At 41.9% G+C, this 17,838-nt stretch overlaps 2 protein-coding genes across 4 annotated transcripts; one reads left to right on the forward strand and one right to left on the reverse strand.

Moving 5' to 3' along the window:
- Positions 1-306: 306 nt before the first annotated feature.
- On the reverse strand, positions 307-8,584 carry ppa1b (inorganic pyrophosphatase 1b). Its single transcript, XM_084458868.1, has 11 exons — positions 8,425-8,584; positions 4,182-4,246; positions 3,635-3,688; positions 3,179-3,298; positions 2,949-3,035; positions 2,128-2,254; positions 1,789-1,916; positions 1,223-1,308; positions 956-1,031; positions 830-869; positions 307-656 (listed from the first exon to the last, which is right to left on the reverse strand). The coding sequence occupies exons 1-11, from the start codon at positions 8,483-8,485 to the stop codon at positions 625-627; spliced, it is 876 nt and encodes a 291-aa protein (XP_084314994.1). The 5' UTR covers positions 8,486-8,584; the 3' UTR covers positions 307-624.
- Positions 8,585-9,055: 471 nt separating this feature from the next.
- On the forward strand, positions 9,056-15,839 carry eif4ebp2 (eukaryotic translation initiation factor 4E binding protein 2). 3 transcript variants are annotated; one of them, XM_084458640.1, is made up of 3 exons: positions 9,056-9,343; positions 9,910-10,077; positions 13,221-15,839. In XM_084458640.1, the coding sequence occupies exons 1-3, from the start codon at positions 9,211-9,213 to the stop codon at positions 13,250-13,252; spliced, it is 333 nt and encodes a 110-aa protein (XP_084314766.1). In that variant the 5' UTR covers positions 9,056-9,210; the 3' UTR covers positions 13,253-15,839. The 3 variants fall into 3 exon arrangements, with proteins under 3 accessions (XP_084314766.1, XP_084314767.1, XP_084314765.1); XM_084458641.1 differs by having other exon boundaries at positions 13,227-15,839; XM_084458639.1 differs by lacking the exon at positions 13,221-15,839 and adding an exon at positions 11,448-12,296.
- Positions 15,840-17,838: the final 1,999 nt, after the last annotated feature.

The following is a 17,838-nucleotide window of genomic DNA, read 5'->3' on the forward strand; positions in this document are numbered from 1 at the left end:
CTGTAGTGTTACATGGGCCTACGTGATGTCATCTGGATGTAAGAACGCTGAACCGCCAAAGAAAGATGGTTTCAATGAGTATGACAACAGTGAGGATGAACTACAGCACAGTAAACGCTAGAGGGCAGTAGAACACCCTCCATCATGGATCTGCGTAGGCGTATTCATTCATACATGGCACACAGGTCTGAGGGACTTCTCCAGAATATTGACAATGATACAGTAATACAGTACCCAGACTATTAATCACTTGTTAAAATGAACACACACGCAGTACTCCCCAACCAGTTCAACTAAAGAGAGGCTTTATTAAAGCAACTGAGATTATTGCATACAGTACACAAGTAGATATAGGCAGCATACTATCTGCAAGTAGTTTGACGGCACATCTCCAAAGAGACCTTTGTTAAATAACAGTGACAACAAATTGTGCCAATACATTATTTTCTATATCTCTTCTCTTCCTACAATAAACTAGTCAGCATCTCCAGTCTGTGGGATGAGGGCGTTTTCAGTCTGTGGGATGAGGGCGTTAAGTCTGCGCAGTGGTCCCAATTTATTTTCTCTTCAAGTACCGTACACTCAACAGACGAGATGAGATCTCTGGTCCATCTTGCTCACACATTACTTCTTCTCATAGTAGAACCATTTATCAACTGAGGGGGGGAGAAAAACTGTGATTAGAAAAACATCAGTGAATCCACTTTTTTAGAGGTTATGATAATGATAGCATAATTGTGATATTAGCCTCCCCGTGTTTGATGGGTTAAATGTGATGGAAGAATGAGACCCTCACAGGAATCAGCAGCACAACAATGACATACAGTACCTGAGATGGGAATAGGGTCTTCTGTTCCACAGGGGCATGTCTGAAAGAAGACATTTTTATTTTATTTTACATTTTGCCTAATAATTTGTCATGAGCAAACCGGACATTACAGAAGGAGACACTCACCCCCTCAACAACAGCTTTGGCGTCCTCCGCTGAACAGCAGAACGGACTGTCTCCGGATGACACGCACGTGTTTTTGCTGCATAAAGGGAGAATGGTCACAACTGTTAAATATTGTATATTTTATTGTACATTTTATTTTTATGATTAGAAATGCGCATTTACAGCCCTTAGTTCTTAAAAAAATTCCTGAAACTGAAACTTAGTCGTGGCTAGGTAAACCACACAGGCACTCTCAGTGGCAGATCTTATATTCAATTTCCTTCTCACCAGTTCAGTCCCCCTGCATCGGTTTTCTGGGAGATGAGCGCCTTCCAAAAGCCATTGGTGCTCTTGATTGTCTCAAGAGCAAAGTCCTGAGAGAACACAGTCAGACATCAACCATCACAGATGTCTTAATACATCCCAGTAACCAGAAACTAAGTAAGCAGAAACTAAGTAAGCAGAAACTAAGTAAGCAGAAACTAAGTAAGCAGAAACTAAGTAAGCAGAAACTAAGTAAGCAGAAACTAAGCAGAAACTAAGTAACCAGAACCTAAGTAACCAGAAACTAAGTAAGCAGAAACTAAGTAAGCAGAGACTGCCAGACTGTGTTGCAACTGGATTTTATGATGTTGTGCAACAGCAACATGAGACCTTCACCTTACACATTGACAACAGTCAAGAAATCACACACACCATTTGGTCAATCTGCCTGGAATCCCAGGTCTTAACGATGTCATGTTGCTTTGCAGGGGAAGGTTATTGCAGAAAGCAGCTTAGGCTCAGGCAAACAAAACAAAACCTACAACGCTGCTCGCTGTATGAGAATGGCCAGGATGCAGTACTGTACATGCCTTGTCTTTGAACTCGCCGTTAAAGGCAAACTGGTTTTCTGGTTTCCCATCGGGCACTTTGTACCTCCTGAACCAGTCGACCGTGGCCTCCAGGTAGCCCGGCTTCAGTCTCCGCACATCACTGATGTCTGCGACACACACACGCACGCACACGCACACACACACACACACACACACACACACACACAAACACGCGCACACACACACACACACACAATTGGTCCTGAAAATCGATTCTTGAGGTATTCAATATAGTCGCCAGCAATGAAGCAATTAATTTTAGAGTTTATCTGGGAGTCGAAGTGCTCTGAGCTGTGAGAGGATGTAACTGAAAATCACCGTTCAAGTCGTTGGCTTCTGGATCCTCCACGTTGATCCCAATGACCTTCCAGTCAGTCTCCCCCTCGTCAATCATCGCCAGAACCCCCAGGACCTTCACTCTGATGACCTCTCCCCGCGAGCACACCTAGAGAGAGCATCTCACATCACACACCGTACCCGCATGTCTGTGGGGCCATCTGACACACTGAAACAGTCATAAACCAGGCCACACTTCAAGATGCTGTAGAGTAAGAAACCTACTGTCAAAATCATTAAAGGACAGGTCTGGCATTATAAGCCATGTTATAAGGTTATTTACAATCATCGACAAACGCAGCACTCTCTCAAGTTATGACCTGACGCTGCTAACAAACACATTGGATCAATAGGTGCATCAAGAAATCTCTCAAAGACAGGAAACTCAGCGAGTGGTCACTGGTGTGCATTGATGTTGACCAAAAAACGCCACAAAATATGCTTCCCATCGGGTTCTATTTATCATATTAAATAAATCCATTGATTTGTATTGACAACAAAGCCAGAGAAGTTAAGATTAATCCGCGTCCCATATTTGTTTTGATCAACATAGACGTCTATCTAACACTATCAATGATATACCAGCTGCAAAGCAATCCTTGGCTTCTCGACTTGTTGTTGTGTAGACATGTGACCCAGAAGCAGGTCTTCTTCTACAGAGCCTCCAAACTCAGTCAAGACCTCCCAAAGTTCAAGCGGAAGTTTAAAAACGTATCTACTGCGAGTGAAAATAGTTCTATGTTAACTGATAAATAAAACCCGATGGATCCAGTGGATCTAGACAGTAAAGTAGTGTGATGTACCTTGGAGCCAATTTCACAGACGTCAATAGGGTCATTGTCACCGCAGCATCCAGTGTCCACATCTTTGTGTCCTGGGTCTTCCCAGGTCTATCAAGAAACAATACGTCATTGGAATAAAGTGACACTGATTAGATATTCACTTGGCTGTTCTGATATGGGATCAATCACATACCAATTATGAGCTACCAAGGAGGACTTTTCCACGCGAGAATGAAAGGTGAGAGAATGACCTGGGGTATCGCTCCGTAGTTCCAGATGTAGCCTTTGTGTGGAAAGACGTTGGCGACGTACCGCAAGTTGCCCTTCTTTACATCTTGCTTAATCGGATTTAGAGGTTCTTTTGTAGCTATCTGAAAATGAAATAAAAACATGTACTCTCAAAACTCATTTTGCCAACTTGCTTTTGTGTGGGGAAAACATGTTATCAAGGCTTACTACGAGACAACAGTGAAAAGTTGTTTTTTCTCTGAAAAGTGAAATGGCACAAGCAAGTAGGGTTTCTATTGTAACAATATGTCTAGCCTTTATTGTGAAGAGCATGCTTGCTATAGGTGTGCCTCCTCAGCAGCACAGGTGGTACACCCCCCAGCAACAACACCGGGGGAAAGGTCCAGCATCAACTCAGAGCAGAATAACGTGCCTCAAAAAAAAACACACACACAAGATGTTTTATCACAGAATCTTACCTCCATCTTTGCATTCGTCCATCTTGGTACTTCAACAACCATGTGGAAGATGCTCTGCAAAGAACAGAAGAATGCGTCATACTTCAGAAGTATGCGTGTGAAAAGAACATATGTGGCGGAGCGGATGGACACTTGAGTCTCATCATACCAAGTTGTAAATAGAACACACAGCAACAGTAAAGCTCTTTTATGGCCAGTATCTCGTTAGATGAGATGAGAGGCCATCCAAATAAGAACAAACAATTATTCCTGAGAGATACGGTAATAGGTAATCCAATGCTACCCAGTGACAAAGTTCACCCAGTGCTGGAAGGGTTAAGACCATTGTCCTGACCAATAGACTATGACCTCACAACTCTTCCCTGCAGACAAACGGTCGAAGAGCAACACGGTAAAACTTCCAAACCACATTTTTTGAAAGAATCCGAGTGAAAGTATCTGAATCAAAAGACGAGGTACACCAGCTTAGTTCCATTTGGAACATTTATTTACATTTAGAGCTATAGACACCCAACTTAATTGGTGTAATAAAGGTGAAATGCTTTACCTGGCCCTCGTCCGCATACATTGGTATGTCATGGAATGGTGAGATGTACTTGCCATCAGCATTTTCTGTGAAGAAAATACAACATTGTTAGAACAGGACAACAACAGTGATGTTCGGGGGAGGGGGGGGGGGGTCGGCTGGGGATCGGAAGGTCCCTGGTTTGATCCCAGCTCCCGGTGTGCCGAAGTGTCCTTGAGCAAGAAACGGAAGCCCCAATTGTTCATGGGTGGCACAGTGGCAATGGTCTTTCTGTGTGGAGGTTGCATCTTCTCCCCATGTTCGCTAGGGTTTCCCCCAATACGAAAAATATGCAGATGTAGCTGTCCGATGTTATACAGCATGGCCGAAAGCAAATTCCTAGTACGCTGAAAAACGGCATGGCAATAAACAAATACTGATTCTGAAAAGAACAGATCACTAACACTGTCCGTCCCTGACAAAGACAGACAGGAGCACTTGGGTTGGTCCCCTGGCGCGGCCCATGCACTCTGTCTACTCCTGGCTGCCCTTGGGGGAAGGACAACGTGATGGGTGAAGAGCAGAAGAAGAGCTTCATCGGTGGACGCTCCTGTCACTTGTGTGTGTTTCAGCTTTGCCGCCTCCCTACACTGTGTGATGTGTTTCACTGTGTGATGAATAAAGATAACCATAATGTTTGTGTTTTATTTGTCCCTTTTTTAGCCTAGATTGTCTGACAATAAGGTCACCTACACTGAGAGGTGGGCATGGAGGGCCTTAGGGATATTTTACATGCAAAAAGCCCCAAATATGTAGTGCCCATATGTAGGTCAGGGCATGACATGTTCTAAGGATTTTTGCAAGAGAGCCCAAGCCAAGTCCAATATGCCCGCCATCCGAAAAAGGTTTTGGCTATAACTTCGCACTAACGTACAGGGGTGAAAGTAATACCCCCCTTTCTCAGGTGAGGGACAATGAGAGACTCAAGATAGTGTTAGTGAAAAAAGTAAAGAGGATGTAGAAGTGTAAAAAAGAGGGTAGAATTTATATTTTCAGCCCTCTCTCTAGCTGGGGACAGTAGGGCCATTCAACCAGGCAGCAGCATAGTTATTATTCTGTGTATTTACCAGTAATTGTGTTGTTTTAAGCTACTGGTCTGAATGACATTGTGGAAAGCCAGGTGAGGTGGTGGGTGGACCTAGGGGAAGCAGGATGGGGGGGAAGGGGGCATTAAGAGATAGCAGCATCCCAGCAGTCGGCCTAATATTACATTACATTTTTTATTACAGTAATTTAGGCGACGCTTTTATCCAGAGCGCCGTCTTCCGTCCACATTCAGCTGGCCTGGCCTGCACTGCACAATTTAGCCTAGTTGGGCTGTTCACCTGTGGGCAGCCAGCACAGTGGGGGTATGTACTGTACATTGTGCCCAGGAGCCTGCCTGTGCAATTGTGCATCAGGAACTACTTTGTAGAGCCAATAAATGCACCCAGCTAAAGAAGTGGTTTATTGTGGAGAGTGTAGTTAAGTGAGTGATAAAATATGGTAGATGGGATTAGAGGATGGAGTGTTCTGTTGTCTGGTGCTCCAGCCTGTCTGGCCAGTGTGCTGTCCCTGTGGTCCCAGCACCTTCACCAGGGTGCTTCTGCCCCCTTATCTCCAACAGAGCAGGTGTAGGACAAAGCTGACCACACACATACTCACAGGTATGTGCGAGGTCTGATACTGGCTCGTCTCCATCTCCTCTGTGAAGACTTCTGTCAGGGATGTGGGGAATTTTCAGGATAGCGGCCATATTGGCCAAGTTAGGGTGCTCTAGATTGAATCCATCATAAATCTATATTCAAATGTGTTTCTTATGCTCAAAAGGTGTAAAATAGATACCAAGTTTGCATTTGTAGCTCACCTGGTTCAAAAGCCCAAACCAGGCGGCAGGCAGCCATATTGGATTTGGCCGCCATGGCAACCCCAGGAGTTGCCGGCTCGGGCACTTTTGCTAAATCATTAAACCATATCTGGACCACATTTGGTGCTTTTTGCATAAATTTGCACAAACTTCATATCTCCCCAAGTCCCTCGACTATGATTCAACTCTACTGGTTTTACTTTTTTCACTGCGCTTTCCACTGCAAAGAGTATCCCCCCAAATGTAACTGGTCGTCATGACGTCATATACAGTAGAGGCAGGGGTCAAAATTAACTTTAGTTCACCAGCCAAATGTCTGGCAGATGAAAAATTCTACCCGCACAACCCTTTTTTTCTTTACCAGCCAGAAAATAAAATGTATACAGCCTTTTTGTATTGTGTAGACATGCAGTACATTATGTGCATAATAACACATATTATGGTTGTGAATAAAAACAGTGCTCAGAACATGTCCTAAAAAAAGTAACATCTCTCCTCGCCTCAACATTCCTTTTTTGCAGTGGAAAGCCCCAAAAAGCAAGTTGAGTAGAGTTGAGTGCGTACTTTTTGGTGAGATGGAAATGGGGCATTATTTAGCTTAGTTCCTGCCGTTGAAAATGTGTGTGTGTGTGTGTGTGGACTACAATATAAAGTTTATTTGCCATGCGTAACGAGTACAGGTACTGGTACATTGGAATTCTTGTCTCATCATCATCACCTTTATTTAGTTTCTGGGGAATACAACTGAGGGGAAGGCCCTCATTTTCAATGATAAGATACTGTCTCATTACAGCATCCTAGGTACTCAACTAGGCATCTAGGGTGTTTCCTCGCAGTCTGCTCTAGTCAACTTTGGTTTGCACTAGATTCTAAAATAGTTTCATTTTTAGCTGGTTCGGTCGTTTTCACACCCATTCTTGGGTTCTTGTCTGGACCAATTGATGAGTTGATGAAGCGAACCAAAATGCACGCTCATTTCACTTATTGGTCAAGCTGTGTCGGGGGCGGGAGCACCCAAACTGCTCTGTAATTGGTCAGAATTACACACGGAGGTTCAGACGTTGGCTAAAGATCGAGTATATCTCACTGTTTTTGTGTACAGTTGAAAGTTGTGCACTTATATAATCTGCCCAAATCCCAATGAGGTACTGAACCTCCTCTGCACTCCAGGTCTGTCCATGATGCATCTTTGCGGAAGTGTTCGCCACAATGCACTGGGCAGCTACCTACAAGAGCTGGTATAATCCAATAATGTTTAAGTTTGGTCAAATCGAGGTTGGATCATCATTTGTGCTCACCACACAAAGACCGCACCAGAGTTCACTTGGGACCGGGAGGGACCACCTCTTCGAGGAGGTCTCGGTACGGTCGTTTTGGTGCGCACCCGAGTGCGATGGCTGCATTCACACCTGCCCAAACGAATCGCACCAAGGGGGAAAGAGGACTCTGGTACGGTTTAACCAAACTAAACAAGGGAGGTGTGAAAGCACAATGTGTTTCTTGCACTTCGTCTTGTCTTGTAAAGCACTATGAATTGCCTTGTTGCTGAAATGTGCTATACAAATAAACTTGCCTTGCCTTAAAGGTTCCAAAACTGGCAATTTGCCCCCGTGTGTGTGTGTGTGTGTGTGTGTGTGTGTGTGTGTGTGTGTGTGTGTGTGCGCGCGTGCGTGTATAGGCTGGGGGCGCGGTCGTATGAAAAACTTGCAAGTGAGTCATCACTTTATGATATGGGCTACAAACCGAGAAGTCTTTTCTGGTTCAAATCTAGTTGAAAAGGTTACACTGTACAAAAATCGTATCGTATACTATAATATTTCGCCTTTCGAAAATGGATAACTGGAAGCAACAGACCAGACCAGAGTGACCGACTACAGCACAGGACATAGCTACCACTTCACTTTAGTAACTGGCACCATATCAAGGTGGCTGGGCTAGCTAGCTAGTCTCTCTTCAGACTAGCTGGTCTCTCTTCAGACTAGCTAGTCTCTCTTCAGACTCAATATTACGAGTAACGTTGCTGCGCTCCACATGAGATCGAAAGTGAGAGAACTCATGGGTCTGGAGTTGAGACTAGCTAGCTAATAATGTCCCTTCTGTCAGTTAAAATCATAGCTAGCAGACTCATATATGAACAACTATCTTATTCACTTGTGCTAAATACGCAACTAATAATATATATATATATAGCTTGCTCAGATTTACTGTTCAATCAATGAATGAATACAAGTGACACGTGGAAGGCAGCCGAGCCAACTAGGTTGAGGGGCCCGACCGCTTGCTAGCTACGTTAGCACTAGCTAGCATATCTCTCATGACACAGACTCCATCAAGAGCTGGCTAGTTACACGTATATGGCAGAAAGGGTGCTGTACTTACTATAAAACAAACGATAGCTCAATGTGTTGGGATTCCCCCTCTCTTCGACTGTGAAGCTCATGTTGAAGCTGAGTTGATCCCTTGCTGAGAGACTGGTGTGATGATGAAGGGTCTAGCCGGTAGCAGCTCTGTCCGTGGAACCACAGCACGCATGCGCACGGGTTGTAACGCTAATAAATAATTATGAATAATTATGAGCATTTGAACATAAAGTTTGGTCATGCAGAATGAATATGTAAATATGAGATCATATCAGTTATATTAACCAGACGACCCTGGTATTTGTCTGCAATGCATCATGGATAATACATGTGTAACAAGAGAGTTCTGATTCCTTATCGATGTGAGTGAGTAAGAATTTGTAAAGTTACAAGTATAGACCAGCGTTCATTATTTTAATTTCCAAAACTCCGTCCATACACGTATCTTTTTTGTTGTTGTTTTTCCATAAGTTTTTTCTTTTTTTTCTTTTATTGAAACATATGAACATACAAACAATGCAGGCATGTATTGAACAGAAAGGAATACAGTGGAGATACATATGTATATACCACACACGTGTTCATGCTTCATTTGCTGACGTCCCTACTTGCGTCCCATCCGGCCTGGCACTGTTGTTCTTCCTGGGAGCGGACGGTGTTGAGCGGCTGGTAGGACGAGAGGAGCGACAAGAAAGCTTTGGGAAGAGATCCGAGAGAGGGGAAAGGCCCAGGGTCCCACCGTCCGTAGGGGAAAACCACACACAGTTTGCCAGCTGTTTAGTTTGTCATCAAATTTGGGTTAAAAATGTCGACCAGTCGTCAGTTCAGCGAGAGCAGGGCCATCCCAACTAGGACGGTGTTGATCAACGACACAACGCAGCTACCTCATGATTATTGCACCACCCCTGGAGGCACTTTATTCTCAACCACTCCGGGAGGTAATCGCAGCGCAATTGTGATATTACACGTTTTAACGTCTTTACGATATGTGTTTTGCACCCGTTTGCACAGAAACCTCATAAGAACGCAGGTCTGCCAAACGTGGCCTAGGCTGCTGTCAAAGCAGCCAAACAAAAACAATGCTTGGCCCCGCCTTTTCCGTCCCAGACGGCGATGTGATTGGTCAGTGTTCAGCGCAGTGATTCTGTAGTGTTACAGTGTAACAATAGTTCAGTGAATTATTTTTATTGCCAGCGTTTTTTAAATTCGTCTTATTGCTCACTATATCCTGGCTATCACTGTTAAACAACAACGCTAAGTCTTGTTTTTACAACCTTCACATGCTGGATATGGCCAGGTGTTACCAGTTTAAACACGTTTAAGCTTTTTATTGTGCTTTTGTTATTTACTTTTGATCATTTATTTATCATTATCATTTATTGTTGGGATCCTGTTTCCATCGAACCTATCCAGATAGTGGTTGTAGTGTTGGTTGAATAATATTTACCACAATTTTAAATTAATGTACTTTTGATATTGTGTATGATGTTGTCCCCCTTCACAGGAACCCGGATCATCTACGACCGTAAATTCTTACTGGACCGACGTAACTCCCCCATTGCCCAGACCCCCCCTGCCCACCTGCCTGTCATCCCCGGGGTGACCAGCCAGAACGTGCTGCGAGAGAACAGGAAGAATGAAGCCAACAACCATGACGGCAAGCCAGCCAACGGTGAGCACACTCCTACTGTACATTACTGCAGCTCAGCGCGTTGTGGTGGTGACGAGATAGTCCTCACTGCGCTGGAATATTTATCGTCAGACACAGATTACTCACATCTATTCATGTGGTGATAAGATAAGGTTGTCATACAGTATGATAAAAGGCAGTGCTTGACTTAGCCTGGAGTTCACCTCGATGTTCTGCTGGTTGAGCTCCCGGTTGCATAAAGCTAGACCCAGTCTTAGACTTAGATCTGACTTTAAGTCAGACTTACTATAGACACTTAAATTTACCTGTTGCATAAAGCTCACCTATGAGTGACTAAAGTAAGACCGACTTAGATAGCCTGTCACGCAAAGCATTCTAGGTAAAGTAAGACACTTGACAGAGAGAAAAACAATGGCGGACGAAACAGCTACCCCTACTGGCAGCGAAAGATCAACACCGTTTAATGTGTCAGAAAACCTCTGTTTATTGGAGGAATATAATGCGGAGAAGGGTGTTTTACTTAGCTGTTTCAACCAACTAAATGGGAATGCGAGAAGACAAAAATCCTGGGAAACAATAGCAAAAAAAGTAAACAGCATAAACCCAACGGTCAACCGAACAGTTAAAGATGTCCAAAAACGGTTTAAAAATATGGTTCAGGAATCGAAAAAGGAACTGTTCAAACGAAAAAACCCAGCGACTGGTGGAGGACCCCCCCCAAAAGTAAAAAGAACAACTGAGCTCATTATAGAAATATATGGGAATGAGTCCCCACTGTTTTGGGGAATTCCCGGAGCTCAAGAAGTGAGCTCAGGGAGTGGAGAGTGCTCCTTTGCCGCCCAGAGAGGTGCGTTCTCCGGCTCCAGCTCGGGCTGCGATCGCTGGCCTAGCAACGTCCTGCCCCCCCGCACTGTCAACGGACAGCAACGACATCGCAGGTGAAGTAGGCTAGCCTACATTTCTTCAGCATACATGTCATCTAATATATATCAATGTGTTTGTAGTGTATTCACTCGCTATGTGAGCGTTTTACAGTGTAGGCCTAGGCTAGCTAACGTTAGGGTTGTGTCGTTGTTGTGTTGTGCCTGTGTTCGTGTAGCCTAGTAGAGGATCAAGAATCAACACCGTCGTTGCTTCAATACATTGTTGCTAGTTTTAATATCCGCGGCACACCCCCTTAATACATTGTTGCAATCTGCCACACTCCTACTGTATGCAGACCCAATCAATCAATTCAAGAACGACCATAAATGCATAACATAGCAAGTGCAGCATGATAGAACAGCGCTAACCCAAATGCAGCACTGCAGTGTGCATAGCCTACCTAACCTACGGTAAATGTTAAATGGAGACATCACATTCACATCTTTTTATATGTTTGTTTTTTTTAGCTTTGAACATCGAGGAGGAGAACGCTGGTGAAAACGTTACCCCTGAAGGTGCTAAAAAGGTTACTGTTGCCATGGTCCTAGAGCGGCAGTACAGAAACCTTGAAGTGGAGCATGTTAAATTTCAATTGGAAATAGAGAAGTTGCAATTAGAGAAAGAAAAACTCAAATTAGAAATCCAGAGACTCTCATACAAAAACGGGGCGGCTGTAGCTCAGTTGGTAGAGCGGGTCGTTCAATGATCAAATGGTCAGCGGTTCGAATCCCAGCTCCAACTGTCCACAAGTGTCCTTGAGCAAGACACCTAACCCCAAATTGCTCCCAATGAGCAGGTTAGCACCTTGCATGGCAGCTGCCTCCATTGGTGTATGAATGTGTGTGTGAATGGGTGAACGAGAGGCCATTGTAAAGCGCTTTGAGTGCCGCTTAGGTGGAAAAGCGCTATATAAGTGCAGTCCATTTACCATTTAAATGAATCATAAAACCCATCCAACTCAACGAATCAACCTGTAAATAGTCTACTGAAATCAGTCTGTGATCATTTCATAAAATCAATCCAACACCAATGAATCAACCTGTAAATAGCCTGTTGAAAACACTGTCTGTGAACATTTAAAATGAAAGAAAGAGGCTAAATAAATAAAGTTTGCCCATCACTGATTAAAATGTGTGTTTTGTGTGTGTAGGCATATAGGAGTTAAAATATAAGAAATAACACAGATGTAGTTGATTGAACAAGAATGATTTATAAGGATTGAATGAATGATTGATGCTGTACATGCTGTACTGATCATCCCTATACAAATGATTGAGATTGGGATTTGTTGCAACATATGGACAGTCATACTAATGTAATTAGGCCTACATATAATTGCACGTTATAAATAATAGTAATAATTGCAAGTTATACATAATAATTAAATAAAATGTCAATCCAATCAATATTGATGTTGTAGCCTGTGGCTATCATGCAGCAAAGATGGTTTCCACCAGCGCCTGACGGACATAACGACCGGCTCCTCGCTCCATCTCAGGCTCATGTTCCTGCCGAGGCTCCGCCTCCTCCGGCCCATGCTCTGGCTCATCAGGATCAGGAAGGGCTAGGTCTCTGAAAAGGGTGAACAGGTTTATTATCACAAAACCAGTGGATTAAAATGACAGCACTGATATCTTTGATATCATCGAATCATGATATGACTACTACTAGGCTTAGATCTACCTTGCCAAGTTATGGAGCACCACACAAGCAGAGATGATTTCGCAGACCCTCACTGGTGACATTCGTAGCTCTCCATGGAGGCAATGGAATCTCCTCTTCATTACTCCAAAGGTGTACATACTGGATACTCTTTCTTTTCTTAATGCTCTTTCTAAAAACCAAAGATTTGCCATCTCGTAGGCCTATGAAACTAATAGAATTAAACTCCCAACTGACAATAAGCATATTTGTTTCCATAGCAACAAAGTTCTTAAATCAAGGCTTAGCCAGGGGGAGAGTTGTCTAACTTTTTCACCTCAAAATAAGTCGGTCTTAATTTTTATGCAACAGACAGTCTTAATTTGTATAACCTGAGAATTTAGGACTAGTCTAAGGCTTAGACTAGTCTTAATCTAGCTTTATGCAACCGGCCCCACCTCTGATTGCATATCAGGTGGGACTGTGGAGCTTCTGAATACAAACAGTACCAGTGAGTCCAAGTCACCATTTCAGTCCATGTCAAGCACTGATAAGAATGTATTCACTACCCTGCAATTGATGTTGTCATTGTGTTAAAGGTGAAGACTCTCAGTTTGAGATGGACATCTAACACTGAGGACCCACACCAGAAGAAGAAAATAACCTGGCACTCGTGTGTGCCAGCGGCTCGGCTTGTAGAAACAAAATGCTGTGAGTCCTCATGGCAGCCTTCTTCTTTAGCTCTCTGTCTCGCTGCTGGGTGTAATGTATGTAAAACCATGGGGATATTGTACAATATGCAGTACGGTAGGGCCAACCCTGGAAGCTGGCACAAGGCTAGGTTTCAGGGTTGGCAGTTGCCGTGCATATCAGTCATACAATGAGGAAAGGGCCTGAGTTTAAGGTACCTAATGATATTTTCCAATTCATGAATTGTTAATGCCCAAGTCTAAGATAACTGTGACAGCCATAATATCAATCAAGAATCCTTAACAGAGTACACTGTAAGACTTTGACCACTTGAGATAATATCTGATGGGCCCATGTACCCATAGTGTATGGAATTGTACTCTTTAGAACAGTACTGGTCAGAATCAAGGTTTGATACTTCTTAGAATTGTTATGGTCATCGAATACCTTAACACATATTGTTTTATATTTTGCTTTAAAACTACTTGAATGACTCCAACATCTCTTACTTGTTATTTAGTCTAAAGTTACCAGTGAAGCTACAGTATGTAAGGGGACAATGTGACTGGCATTTTGCTTTCAAATCCGATTGAAATTTCTTTGTCATTCCAAGCTTGCAATATTTTCTAAAACTGATGCAAGCCTGTATTTCTGTCATATTTAGGGATTATTTGGTAAAGGAATTTGATTACCTTTATATATTTTGGTTTACCATCTTTTTTCAACGAGCAAATAAATTGATATATTCCATATTAAATTATGATATTGCTCATGGGAGTACAGGATTTTCTGCTGAGTATACAAATGGCTTCTCATTTAGAATTAGTTTTGAAGTTTGATCCGGAGTTATGTTTATTATTCATATATTTAATTTATAATCTCCATTAGCAATCTAATGAAAAGGTTTATGAAACACAAGTTGCCGTTACTGCAAGGAATTAAATAGTTATTGGTTTGGACTTGGTTATATTCTTGTATTCTTACTGTTTATGTTGGAAGTAAGATCCTGTTAATGATTAATTTGGCACTTTCATTTTTCAACATTATCCCTGTAGAGACAATTCCACAAAATCGGTTGTGTCATTTTTGGGGAATATTTTAATTACATTTCTTATTTTGATATGATGAATATTATCTAATAAAATTATGGATACAAGACTAAATTGAAAATTGTTCACAACCAGACATTCATTTTGAAATGAGATTTTTCACAACTTGAAATGTACCTATAGTCTTTTCTATGCATTTTATTTTTTGCATACCTTTGTCACTTTCTCAAAATAACAAAAGGAGTGTGCAAGATATTGAAAGGCAGAAAAGTTTTATAAACTGTCAGTCCCCACCTGGTCTGAGACTGCCTCATAGTGCATTGCTGTCAGAAGTGTGTAGACAAGACTAAGTCTGTTTGAGAGGATTGTTGCCCTGTCTGACCATGCCTGTAGTCGCTTCTCATAGACACACCCAGAAAATCTGAAAGAATCAAATGAGCACCTGCAAGCTTATGCCCATCCAGTCTCTTTGAAATCTATAAGACAGAAGTGTCTAGGGGCTCAGGAAAAGTGTTCATTTTGGACTGTGTAACTTCACATACAGTAAGATATATCCTCACTCTTCTATAGTCATTGTCTTAGTAAGATATATCCTCACTCTTCTATAGTCATTGTCTTTAATTCTTTTATTATCTCCTCACTGCACGTCAGTCTCTACTCATGCCTTACAGAAAGACGAAAATAAAGTCTTAATTTGAAATCACACTCTTCACCACAAAGATTTATTTTCATGGCTTTAAGTTTGAGTCAGTAGTGTATTTAGCAACTGAGAAATGATGTATTTTTTTGAGAACATAGCTTGTTTGTTTTGTTCACGTTTCTTTCAGCAGCTGTAAGGATTTTAGCTTTGCACAGTGCAAGTGTTTAATGTCATCATTGTTTGTGAGGAAAACGAAAATAGCAAGAGGTTTTAAGTTGTGTGTGATACATGAGAGCTCACTGTTTAAGTGTCCAACAAGTGCTCAATGCTAATGAATCAGACCTTATATTTCCTAACCACGATCTCAGTTCTATCTGCTAAATTGCATTGTAACGGCTGTTTACTGTCAGCAAACACATCCTGTTCCCATTCCATGGTTGCAACATACATTTCACAGATTGTATTTTGAGTTAGGCTGCTTATATTTTCTATTCAGGTTGTTTGGGGTGAAACAATGTGTGTCAAAGGAAATGTAACTTGTAATTTGGCGTCATGACAAGCAATTAGTATGGATAATGTTAAACATGCTAAGCGTTTGTCCATATTTAGCATTGCATTTTTGATGTTTGATTAGAAATGTGTTTTTGTTCTGAAGGCATCAAGGTTTGAATTGGAAACCAACTTTAGGCCAGTGGTTTGACTTTGAGGGCTAACATGTCGCTAAACGAAATTTGAAACAAACCTAATTTCAGTTCTGAATTAAAATTAACTTTATTTTTAAAGAAAAGCCAGTACCAGTGGACATGATTACAGCAAGATCAATAAAGTTCCTAAATGAGGACGACTTTTGTGGTTTATTCTTTAATATTTTGCCTTAGTCTTTGAAAAAAATAAATTTTCCCAGCCAGCCTGCACAATGCTGCACAGCCCTTATGTGCTTTTGTCCTATTGCAAAGTGCTTGTGGCTATTATAAGATTGAAAGTAATGTTGTCAGACCAGTAAGTTTACTGACATTCTAAGTGGTTCGTAAAGTTATTCCAACAACAGCCATTACTTCACCTCCTGAAGCTAAAGCACTCAATGGAGCCATTTACAGTAGTGATTACTCTTCATATTGATGTTCTGTGCACAAAAGCTTCTCTGTGTGATGCCTGCCTGTACAGCTCATTAACCAAGATGCACTGGGGTCTAGACAGATATAAAGAATACATCTGCTTTATAGATAAAAATAATACATAATCTGCTCTAGATAGATATAAAGAATACATAATCTGCTCTAGATAGATATAAAGAATACACAATCTGCTCTAGATAGATATAAAGAATACATAATCTGCTCTAGATAGATATAAAGAATACACAATCTGCTCTAGATAGATATAAAGAATACATAATCTGCTCCATACAGATTTAAAGACTCACATCATGATCAGTACACGGACAACAATGTGAAATTAATTGATTTAATTGATTTTATCAATGCCAATCTTAATGTGGATTAATGTGTAATTTCCACATTTAGCTCATGTGCATTGTCATTGATCCATTGAAATACAAATAAAAGTAAATTTTAAATAATGCTAGAGATATCCACCACAATACTGGTAAATAGTTCACCAAAAGGTGTCCCTAATTACTTGATCCCATACTATATAACCTTGAAACAGCTCTGTATTCAAAGATGTCAAGCAATCAATGAGAGAACAGAGAAGGCTTTTTAAAATGGTCCTTTAAAAAATTTCCAGGGACCTGATTCTGCCCAGTAACTGCTTATATGTTTTCTAAGTATAGATGGGTCATATGAGTTTGTGCTTGAATGGAATGACTCACCCTTTTCAAGAGCAACTTGGTGAGTTACAACCAAAGTTTAAGCAAACACGAAAGGCACAAGAGTATCAAATTTAAATGAGTTGCCTGATGACTAGTTTATACATTAATTAGAAATACCATCCATGTGATACACTTTTGAATATATTTTCACACTCAATCATTTAATATGTCTCTTATTAAGTGATTGTCTCAGTATTGCATTGGATTGGATTTCCCCCAATATTCTGTAGTCAGTAATGTTACTTTACAGGCCACTGATTCATTCAAATGAGCAACTGGCAACTAGAGTGATGGAATACTGTGTTTGATCGATGCATTGCATAAAAGTGTTTTTAAAAAAAATTCAAATTTTCATGAACACTATTGGGGGGTTGCTGTTTTGGCGGCAGTTTCTGCAGGACATAAGGGACCAGACCTTCAGTTTAGGTTGACATTGTTAGGAGTGAAATAAATGATCGGCCTCACAAACAGAAAAACTGAGTAATCTCCTCTCTCAAGTAATTCAGCACCACACTGGTGATCCCTGATGTCGGTCTATAGAAGACTCTTTAGACCACCCTGAACATGGCTACCAACGCCATTTCTCTGAAGTTGGAGAGGATGCTACACCTACTGGGTAAGTAAGCGCCCTGAGTGTTGGTGATACAAGCAGGCTGCCCGATGCAGACACCTCTGTGACACGGGTGCTCAAAGGAGCGTTCTACCTGCTTCGGAGGTGGACATCTTAGGCAGGGAGCATGGCGTTACCCTATCTGCACGCTGGCAGCCACTTGCCTTTTTCAGCCATCAGTTGACACCCAGGGAGCACAAGTACACCACCTTAAACAGAGAACTTCTTGGACTCTGGCACGCCGTTTGGCACTTCCAGTTCTTACTGGAGGGCCGCGAGTTCACAGTGTCAGTGGACCACAAGCCCGTCACTTTTGCCATGTCCAAAGTGGCCGAGCCATGGTCTGCCCACCAGCAACGCCACTCCTACACCTACAAGTTCAGACATACAACTTGTC

Source organism: Borostomias antarcticus (assembly GCF_949987555.1).
Source record: "Borostomias antarcticus genome assembly, chromosome: 25".
NCBI lineage: Eukaryota > Metazoa > Chordata > Actinopteri > Stomiiformes > Stomiidae > Borostomias > Borostomias antarcticus.

What these genes read in the sequence shown, in the direction of transcription:
- ppa1b (XM_084458868.1), bottom strand. Translation starts at nt 8,485, where the DNA reads ATGAGCTTCACAGTCGAAGAGAGGGGGAATCCCAACACATTGAGCTAT. An exon ending in TCTGTGAAATTGGCTCCAAG is followed by an intron (nt 2,255 to 2,948) that starts GTACATCACACT and finishes TGCTCTCTCTAG; the next exon opens with GTGTGCTCGCGGGGAGAGGT. An exon ending in AGACCCTATTCCCATCTCAG is followed by an intron (nt 657 to 829) that starts GTACTGTATGTC and finishes TCCCCCCCTCAG; the next exon opens with TTGATAAATGGTTCTACTAT.
- eif4ebp2 (XM_084458639.1), top strand. Translation starts at nt 9,211, where the DNA reads ATGTCGACCAGTCGTCAGTTCAGCGAGAGCAGGGCCATCCCAACTAGG. An exon ending in ATTCTCAACCACTCCGGGAG is followed by an intron (nt 9,344 to 9,909) that starts GTAATCGCAGCG and finishes CCCCCTTCACAG; the next exon opens with GAACCCGGATCATCTACGAC. An exon ending in TGACGGCAAGCCAGCCAACG is followed by an intron (nt 10,078 to 11,447) that starts GTGAGCACACTC and finishes TGTTTTTTTTAG; the next exon opens with CTTTGAACATCGAGGAGGAG.